Source organism: Amphiura filiformis, chromosome 2, assembly GCF_039555335.1.
Source record: "Amphiura filiformis chromosome 2, Afil_fr2py, whole genome shotgun sequence".
In the NCBI taxonomy this organism is placed as follows: Eukaryota; Metazoa; Echinodermata; class Ophiuroidea; order Amphilepidida; family Amphiuridae; genus Amphiura; species Amphiura filiformis.
In genome coordinates this window covers 72249303-72260193 of record NC_092629.1, presented here as the reverse complement: position 1 = coordinate 72260193, position 10891 = coordinate 72249303, and the positions used below count along the sequence as shown (strand labels likewise).

Below are 10891 nucleotides of genomic sequence, written 5' to 3'. Positions count from 1 at the left end.
CCACATCTCATATGCACAGTTTATCCCTTGCATACCATATGTCTTGAATAGCTATTGCAATACACCAACCATGTGGTTATGAGTCTAGGAAATAATATCTAATATCTCATACCGTCGTTTGTATGCCTTTATCTAATCCTGCTCCCCATGACAAGGGCAATTTAGCAAAATTAATCTTCAGAGAGACTGCTCAGTGTAGGGAATTTTTAGCCTTTTTATTAAACATGTTTTCAATTGGCTTATAGCAATCACATGCTGACAATACATATAACTGATTGGTTAAGCAGGTCACCATGGTCAGTATAATTAGCTATAATTTTATTTATTTAGTGATAAGGCATAGAAACCTATTCAGCCTATTTACTTCAGAATATAACAACAGCGCACAAAATTAAGTCCATTCTCTATAGTTAATTGAACACTGTTAGTTAATTGATTGTTTATTGACTCTTGTAATAACCAAGCAATATGTGTGTATAAACATATCCAATGTTATACTTTCTGTTCATATATTAAGCTGGGATATCCTGACAAAAACTAGCAAGACCATGTAGTGTAATGTGTTTACTTTAGTGATAACTATTCAACAAAATAATTTGATATGTTACCAATTAAACATGCAGTGTTAGGCGATTTGCTTCCAAATAAAACCTCTTTTAAAAAGGAATGGGGTGTCGAATGGGAAATAGCATCTGATGGGCTGATACAGTGGACATTTTGATGTAAGTTTGTTTCCTGTAGGTGGCTTAAAAACCTAATTTATACAAAATTAGGTTTTTTGATAATTATTTTCCAGAGTCAAAATGCAAGTATAATTTATGCCTCAAATCACTTATTTATCATGTTTATTGTTAAATCAGTGCAGAGTAGGTTAGTATCTGTGGGTTAGTATAATGATATTAAAAGTAGAGTAATATACACCTGATCCGTGAACTTTGTCTTTTTAAAGACAAATTCTTGTTGAGAATTAAGATTATATTATTGAAATTAGACAGATTAGAAAATTATAAATTTTGCGCCTCGTTGTTTTAAAATAATGATGTCGCCCGTGTTAAATGAGACGGTAGGTGTATGACAGCAGCTAAAAACAATACCTTTATTCTCTTATTGTATTTTCTGATGGATCCAATATTAATTTATTCTTTAGTAGCATCAGTCACTTTTCAAGCTTTGTAAAATATAGAGTATATATTATTCTGACACAGGCTGTTTATAGAAAAACTTATACAAAAAACATGCTTATTCGTAAAGCAAAAAGAATATATTTTTCTTGAAATTTGAACATAGCGAGAATAATATGAAGCAGACATGGAACACAGTAAAAAATATTCTTGATCGAGGAAAGCAAAAATCTACTCAGAATAAATTTAAAGATGGTCGTAGCAATATAATGTTTAAACTCTGACGACATATCAAATCAATTTAATGATTTTTTTTAAATGGATATTACAAAAAAATAATTGATAAATTAAATCAAAATAAAAGTGCTTGTAATGATAACATAGATAATTTTATTATAAAGAGGGTAGCTAAGGAAATCGTAAACATGTTCAATTTGCAACCCGATCAGATTCACTCAGGCCAAAGTCGGAAATTTTGAAAATTGAGTTACTACTAATACCATTACTAACTTGCGCAGTACTTACACTTACTGATGTTGAATCCCCGTGTCTCGTAAATACATGGTTGGAAAGTTATGAATCTTTTATATGTCCATTTACTTATATTTTGTGTATTGTTTGGATACAATTGGATCAGATCTAGTCACATATTATTATATCAATCTCAACAGGGATTTTTCTGATAAAACTAAAAATAGCTAAGGTTATACTTATATACGGAAAACAAGACGCCGACTCCAATAGACCAGTGTCCAGTGTCACTGTTTTCAAATATTTTAGAAAAACTTGTATTTGATAAATGTTTTAGATCCTGTGTCACAACCTAGGGTACCTTTGTGTTACATAGTAAAAAAATGAAATGTTTCAAATATTTTACCTACACGTCTCATTTGAAGTGGTTCATCCTCTTGAGCATTTTGACATCTTTTTTTAAAAATATAAATCGGTAAAAAAATGAGAGAGTGCCGGCAAAAACAATCACAACGTAGGTGGGATTTAACCCACCTCTTTTTTCAACATTTACAATCATTCTGAGCAAGTATTAGTGTTTTAAATGACCTACTGTATTTATTTACTTGGTTTAGATGTCTGGGAGTTTATTTAGACATTTTTTTTATTTTTTACTAGATTCAAATTTTAATGGGGGTTTTAGATCAAATTTACGATACAAATCCCTCCCCCTAATCCTCTTCCTCCAATCCTCAACCACCCTTGGCATATTTCATGCCAAACGTCATAAGAAAATAATTTTAAAATATTTTAAAACAGGATAAAAACATGAGTAATATAGAATAAATTAGCCTCAACTTAAGACCTAATTGAATCTTCTAAGTGAAGGAATACTCAAGCAACACTGTTTTGAAGTCCAAGCTGCACATCAAAATGTAACAAAACCACCTTTTTGGGTACCCCAGTATATGACACAGGATCATTAACTACATAGATACTCGCAAAATCCGTAATCATGGTAATGACAAACAATTTGTATTTCGATACACGCTCTACTTATATGGCTATATTACAGCTGGTGGAAAAAAATTGGTACAGCAGTCTTAAACTATTTCTATACTGTATGAAAATGATATCAACTTTACTCGCATGAAAATATATAGTGTCGTGAATGCTAAATATTGAAAGAAGTAAGCTTTATACTCTGAATTTTACTTTTATCTTGCTATACCTCAATTATGGAATTCTAATCTGGGGGAATGCATGTAAAATTTACTTGGATAAACTGACGAAACTCCAAAAAATGGGCAATAAGACCAATTTCTAACAATCAATGTAAAAGTCATACTCGACCTTTATTTGTGAAATACAAAATTTTAAATGTACAAGACATTGTATTATCTTGAACTGGGTGTATTTATGTACAAGAATTCCATACATACTTTTCATCTCCTGTTACTCTTTCCCCATGACATCAAGCGTTTATTAATAATCTACAAAGGTTTAATATAATGGTTCCTTTCAAAGCAGATTTTTGTGGAGAAGAAGTTATTCACCTATCAAACAACACGAACGCGAAAGTGCGGCATTCATCACAGCCCGAACACCTGTATTTCTATGCCAACAATTTAGACTGCACCTGGTTTGTGCAATCTGCCAATAACTATATCGTCATCACATTCACACGCTTTGATTTGGAAACTAAAGACTTTTTAACCGTCGGTTTTGGATCTAATATCGCACCGAATACAACTGTGTTGCATCTTAGTGGATCAATACCGCCCTCATCGCTCACTATTAACACGTTTTCAGCCTGGATGACTTTTGTAACTGATTCGAGTGGTCAAGGGAATGGATTTAGCGTGACTTTGCAATCTCGTCAAAGTCTTGGTAAGTTTGTAAAAGCACATGTAATGGATAAATGATGTTTCAAGGATGTAATCACGACATTATGTGGTCTCATATGTACTTTATTAAGGTTAACCCCTATTGATAAAACATGACCTACATGTCATATATGTTATTAATTAAGATGCAATTTGTCACTTGCTTTACATTGTTTACGGACTCTTACCAGATATAAAAGTTCCTAAACAATAAAATGTACACTGACCCGTGGTTATTGGGAGGGGGCAAAGCCAAATTTTTGTCCCCATTTGTCAATTTTTTGTACCATTTTTAGTCATTTGAAGGCCACTTTACTTTTTGTCGTCCCCATTTTATCCCTTATAATGTTAAGGGTTAGCCCCCCCCCGACCCCTGTCCGGCTCTCCTCTGGCTACGCCCCTAATAGTCGGTTTAGGTCATGTTTACTTCTCAACAGGAGCTAATCTGAAAAGGGTTGCTATGATACCCCTTAAACGTTTTATATATAGGATTTGCCACAATTTATCATAATTAATATTTTTCAAAACCATTACCTGCCAATAGTTCCTTGCGGTTTACACGAGTTCCTGTGTCATTTCGGCTATGGCTGCCTTCACGTTACTTATCTCTGCGATGGACATGTGCAGTGTCTCGATGCATCTGATGAACAATTTTGTGGTGGGTACATTTGAAATAAAGGTAAATTCTATGGTGGACGTTATTTTATACATTGTTAGTGGCATGATTGATTTTAGTTCACTTACGCATGACCATCGTTTATATCCCGATAAACATTACGTTATATCCGCCTTGAACAAAGTTTACATTATTTTGGACGTCCCAACTGTTTATATCTGTCACCGAGGTGATCAAGTAGATAGGTTGCCGCAGAGCCGGTAAACGGCCCTGATTTGGTAAAACGATCTAACTTGAAATTTGGACATTCTGACAATCTTGGGTAATGTTAGGGCATTCTATCTGTTGGTGACATCCGCAAATTACCGCCGAACTTCGTTTTGAAGATAGCAGAAACTATCTTGACACTTTTTGTCACTTTCAGTGTTTTTAATGTGGTAAAATGAGTTATCTCAAAGTTAGATCATTTTAGCTCATTAGCCAAGACCCTTTAGAGGGCGCTAGCATTAATGATGAAAAATTACAGATCATTTTACCATGAGTCTTGTTATGTTTATTTGTGTTATGATGTAAGTCAATGTAAAACAATCTATCTTCCTAAAAATGTTTTTTATTCAAAGGTATTTAGCCAAAGTAGCCAAATTTTTGCAAACAGTAAGATATTTATATTTCATAAGATATTAAATGTGTTTATTAATTTTTTTGATGGAAAAAGAAAACGTCACGAGTTCAAAACTTCAAAGCTCTTTTTCTCAAAACAACGATTTTCAAGTTTTTCAAGATCATTTTTAGAGGTGGTAGATGAGTTATATTTGACCTTGTGCAGATAAACAGTTTCATTGCACATTATATGCTACAGGAACTGTTTGGCTAAACATGCTTATATAAACCTGAGTTATATCAATCGCCTTGTGTGAAAAGAGCATGGAAATACCGTATTCCATTTACAGCATATTTTTTGGAGAAACAGTCGGTTGTACAATCATGTTAGACCAATATATTGTAATGTTTTTGTGGAGGATGTCAGCCTTTCGTTTATTTCTCAACAAAAAACTCATTTAGCGGCGTATGTTTTTAGATTGAATTCTACGGTATCACACATTCTTTAAAATACCCACTAATATCAATTTAGGTATCGTATTTCAGATACCTGTCAATCAGATAGATTCACCTGTCACTTCGGTTATGGGTGTATTGAACCTGCACGAGTATGTGATACTGTCAACGATTGTGTGGACACATCGGACGAGTGGCAATGTTGTGAGTATTTTGTTTTCAACGGTTTCCTCAATTAGCTAACGGTTCAAGACAAAAAAAGTAGCAAGCTACCGTCGTCTACCTGCAATCTAAGACTCCTTCGTCTATATATATCTGGGTGTCATTGCACTTGGCCAAAAATTCTGAAAAAGCTGTAAATTATAGCTGAAAAATACTGATAATGGCAATTTCCTGTATTTATGCACAGGGAAGGAGACTAAAAATTTAAAAAATATAGTGGCAAAAAATCAGCAAAAATCTTGGGAAATCACACTTTGTAATATTTTTGTCTTTGGCGACTTGCTTAAAATACATATTAAAGCGTAGACAAATGTCTATTATAATCATCATTAAAAATCGATATGCAAGTTGATCACTAATATTTGATTTCACAAAATCCGAACAACGGACTGTTTCTCGTTATAGATTATTGTGAACCCGAAAACATCAATGTATCAATCAATCAACCTCAGATGCTGGAAACCAAATCTGTTGCCAACGTCTTCTACGGAAGAAACTCTGACTGCACGTGGTTTCTCACAGCCATAGACGGTGATTTCATCTTCCTATGGTTTGCTTTGTTTGACATTGAACTCGATAAAGATTTCTTTTATATCGGTTATGGCCGAAATATTACATTAGCGACGGAGATTATGCGATTGACTGGTAAAGGTGCACCCTCTAGTATTACCTTTAATTCTTCGTCATTATGGTTCAAGTTCACATCGGATTGGCAAGTGCAATATTTCGGAGTTTTTATTTACATTGAAGCGTCTGCAATATTTGGTAAGTATTGTATAAAAAGGATGATAAAAACATCCCGTGTAAATTTTACTCCTGATAATGCCTGAAGTATAAACCTCACATGTTGTAAAAGTTATCCAAAGGCAGAATCTACTATAATTCCGGTCTTGTCATTTTTCGTGAGACACACAAGAAGTTCAAAATTAACAGTATTTACATAGAAAATTGTGTTGATTATATATTATCAAAAGATGTAAGTTTATGTTGTCAGAAGATGTGTTGGAAGGATTTCGTTCAAGTTGACACACACCAAAAAGAACTTGAGCAATGCTACCCACGATATTTATTCCGCTTCAACTTTTAACATCGGATGTTTGCATTTGATTTTGAAATTGCATATTATTATGTCTTTTCCCGCCCCGCAACGATAATAATTTATAAACTTACAAATTCTTGACCAAAGAAAATTAAAAAATACATGCTAAACTTTCAAACATTAATTGTCACAAAAAGCAAAATTACGAATCTTGTCATTTTAGTTCCATGTGGAGAAGGTGACTATCAGTGTGAATCTGGATACGGGTGCTTGGAGTCCTCCAAAGTCTGCGATAATTACCCACAATGCCTTGATGGATCGGATGAAGCCGGATGTGGTAGGTTTAAGCTTGCGCGTAAATAAATCATCCTTATTTTTATGTTGAAATATTGTGAAAACAATTATTAGTTCTGAATCTATAGGCGTATTTATAACAGCTGAGTTACTTTTTGTGCAGACTTTTAGTTTGCTCCGTGAAAATGACTTCATTGATTGTTGATTGCTTGGTATTAATTGATATTGATTGACTTATCTCTATAAATTGATTGACTAATTAATTGATTGACCGATCGATTGATTGATCGATCGATTGACTGATTAATTGATTGATTGATTGATTGATTTTACAGATATTTGCGGCATTGACTGGTTTACACTGTCCACAAATAATACCACAAATAATTGATTGATCGATCGATTGACTGACTGATTGATTGATTGATTGATTGATTGATTGATTGATTGATTGATTGATTGATTGATTGATTTTACAGATATTTGCGGCATTGACTGGTTTACACTGTCCACAAATAATACCACCACATTAACTTCTCCTCGATATCCCAACCTCTACCCGCTAAATATTGACTGTACGTGGATATTATACGCAGCACATCCAGGGGAAATACACATTCGATTCTTATCATTCGGTATTAGTGAATGGTTGCACGATTATGCTCTGGAATATCTAGACTTTGGAATTGGATATACGAATAATTCATCATTACGTATTATTCGTTTGTGGGGAGTTTTATATCCGCATTCATTGGTAGTTGCTAATGCGTCAACCATTTGGGCGGATTTTCACTCTTCGAGTACAGTCAATACTAAGAATATAGGTTTTCATGTTGAGATTACTTTCAACACCATCTACGATACTGGTAAGCTCAGAACTTTTGAATATAAGTTTAGTCGTGGTAGTGAGAACGTTGTACATGTTCAAGGTCTCCTTCACTGCCGCTATCCAGACTCCCGTTTTAATGTTTGGGGATATAGTCAACAGAACTGGCAGGAAAAAATAAATTTCCATGTTTGCTATTGTTGGCAATATCAAAATGTTTACAGAAAGAAAAACCTTGTTTTATCAAAAGTAACACATATTTGTGCACACATTATAAAAACACTAAAAGCTTTCCAGCCCGACAAAGATGAACTAGAAGTTAATATTGTACTACTATTCCAAACGGCGGCACACTCCATACTGTAATTTCTAAGAAAATAGCGCCACCACTTAATTTTCCAGAAACCTCTATATATAACTAAATATGAATTTCTTGTTTACTTTCTCCTGTGACATTTTTGTTGAATTTCATTTCTAGAATATTTCATGTACAAGCATATAGAGTTGAATATCAGAACAGGTGAACCCTAATGTCTAATGACAAAATACATAACTTTTAATTAATGTTATGGACTATTTCGGGCCACATAACATAGCGACGAGCTACCGTAGGGTAAAGCCTATCACAACGTAGTTTAATTAAATTTCAATTAGTTAATATATACACTGATATGGTTAATTAAGTTATAAATATACACACAAATATATTACTGTTAATACAATATTTAGTATCGTCTTTTCCCCCTTCTTTTTGATTTACAGCTACATGTAAAGTTAGTGCATTTTCGTGTGATTTGCCGTACGGCTTGATGTGTATATTCCCCAATCAAATATGCGACGGAGAATCGATATGCCCAGATGCCTCAGATGAACAAGAATGTGGTAAATAAACTCTTATTGCAATCCCTTAAACAAATTGTCATATTTCACCAAATGTTTTAGTTGACTGATTTATCCAAACTCTTCACACAAAATGCTCCCAAGATGCCAATAACTTATTGCCTCGTTTCATATGTATTCTTATGTAACTGACCTAGTAGTACCCCTGTAATCTTCAAAATATCCTCATCAGAAGGGCTCCACTGCAAAAAATCACAAAACTAGATGTCCAGTGTGTGCATCAAAATATTCAAGGGAGGCAACTATCTCAATATATAAACTTATGCTGAAAGTGAGTTTAAATCTAGTTCCTCTGCTTGCTTTTTTTTTCTTTCTTACAATCAAAGTACACTCCATTTGCATTGACTCACGTGACGGCGTGCAGTATAATATTATAATAATGTCTTCAGTAAGACATATAATCAAGTCTTTCCGATGTCATTAAAACCAAACTTTTTTTTTCTATTAAGGTATTTGTGGTGTTCCAATAATATACCTACCCTCACACGATGCCTCAGTAAACCTGACTTCTCCAAGCTACCCATTGTATTACGACTCAAATCTTCACTGCGTTTGGTATATCCATGGATTAGAAGAGTCTGCCAAAGTGGTTGTACACATTCAAGATTTTGAGATGGAGAACGGATATGACTTTCTCATCTTTGGCAACGGGGACGATTCTTCCTTAAGAACATCTGCAATAGCGACATTAACTGGAACCACACATCTGACGTCATTAACTGCCAGCCAATCAGAGATGTGGATTAAAATGATAACTGATCCATATATAGGATATAAAGGATTCAGACTTTTAATACAACAAACTTTAAACACTAGTTGTAAGTTCATGTCAAAATGTATATATAATGAACGTGGCTTTCAAAAATATCCTATTGCTGCTTAATTCGTTTTCACTGTGTTGGTAGATAATCAAGCAAGTCTATTTGTGACACGATCTGGTCCATGGGGGCCAAAGGCGGCAAATTTGAAATTGAGATAAAGGCAAAAATGTGGAGTAAAAAACAATCAACACAATTATATTGAAAAAATGTACCACAATATTTCGATTACAACAAACATCCTCACCAGGAGGGCTGCACTGAAAAAAACCCACAAAACTAGATGTGCAGTGTGTACATCAAAATATTCAAGGGAGGCAACTATCTCAATATAATCGTTCAAGTCAAATTCTGATTCTGAAAGTCAGATTGTGAGTATACGGAAGTATACGGAAAGTTTGCGAATATACCATACAACAGGGACCTAATAATTGTAAAAGTTGGGATTTTACTCCAATGGAATCTGACTGAGATTATGTGAAAGTTTAATATTTTTCAGAGCAGCTTCTATTTTCTCCATTTTGTAGAGTTTGCGTTTTCAAATACCTTACCTTATTAGAATGTTATAAAGTTGTCCTCAACTTTTATGCTACTACTTTCAAAATTACCTAATAAAAATCAATTATGTTGACCTCTTCACGAAAATTATTGATAGTACCTTTAAGTTGTGTTTTCATCTCTTTTAATCACTTTGCAGTTGTTTGTAGCTCGGATGAATTTGACTGCGGACAGGGATTTTGTACTGATCTGAACGCTAGATGCAACGGATTCAAAGATTGTGTGATCAATTACGCTGAAGAAATTGATTGTGGTAAATATATTCAAGGATATTTGGGATGAAATGACACCTTCAATGAGTATTAAATTTCATTTGAGTGGTTTGATTTCAATTGATTTTGATTGGTTTGATTTCAATTGATTTTACCGATACTCAAATAAAAGTAGATCTGTCTTTTTTTCTCTACTTATATTATACTTTTTTTACTCTACTATAATTATTATATTTTTCTTGCCAACAGTGGACGTGATCTGTCCAGGGTCGTACTTGTGTGACGTGGTTGCAGATGTCACGCTAAGGTCATGTGTAGAGATGCACAAAGTGTGTGACGGGAATATCGATTGCCCTGCTGCAGATGACGAATCTGAATGTGGTAAGTCAAGGCTATGTGACGGGGCCATATGTACAGATTCACAAAGTACATGACGAAAATATTGTTAGTCCCGCTGCAGGTGACGAGTCCGAATGTGGTAAGTCAAGGCTATGTGTATAGAGGCACAAGTCAGGCAAGTCTCAATGGGGTTAAGGTTATTAATTATTTTAAACTGTTGTGATTTGGTAGTTCACAGCATCTTACGAATGGTAGTGAGCTTTGGCAAAAACTGCATTGCTCAATTCATAGCGAGCGTGTAGAAGAATTAAAATATCACAGATATACTTTTATAGGTGCTGCGGTTCTTGAGTTACGTTGTGAAGAGGGCTGAAACAACAACACTTTTGTAAAACGTACATAATTAATTGACAACAATAAATTAAGCAAGTTTGCAGAGTATGCGATTTGTAGAATGAACTTTTGCAAAACATCAAGGTGTTAATTTTAATAATATATTGATCTAGATAATGAAAATCTAATTTTTAGGTTGCTTCGACCAACAATACCTCGTC

The 10891-nt window shown here is 34.1% G+C and overlaps 1 protein-coding gene across 1 annotated transcript; it reads left to right on the top strand.

Annotated features, from left to right (window-relative positions):
- Positions 1 to 5983: 5983 nt before the first annotated feature.
- Positions 5984 to 10432, top strand: LOC140142750 (low-density lipoprotein receptor-related protein 12-like). The gene is made up of 6 exons (XM_072164744.1): positions 5984 to 6116; positions 6614 to 6727; positions 8273 to 8392; positions 8860 to 9228; positions 9926 to 10039; positions 10248 to 10432. The coding sequence occupies exons 1-6, from the start codon at positions 5984 to 5986 to the stop codon at positions 10430 to 10432; spliced, it is 1035 nt and encodes a 344-aa protein (XP_072020845.1).
- The last annotated feature ends 459 nt before the right edge of the window (positions 10433 to 10891 follow it).

Bases quoted from the DNA above. Each gene is read 5' to 3' on its own strand.
- LOC140142750 (XM_072164744.1), top strand. From the start codon at position 5,984: ATGCGATTGACTGGTAAAGGTGCACCCTCTAGTATTACCTTTAATTCT. The intron at 8,393-8,859 runs GTAAATAAACTC...TTTTCTATTAAG, and splicing joins CTCAGATGAACAAGAATGTG to GTATTTGTGGTGTTCCAATA. The intron at 9,229-9,925 runs GTAAGTTCATGT...ATCACTTTGCAG, and splicing joins ACAAACTTTAAACACTAGTT to TTGTTTGTAGCTCGGATGAA.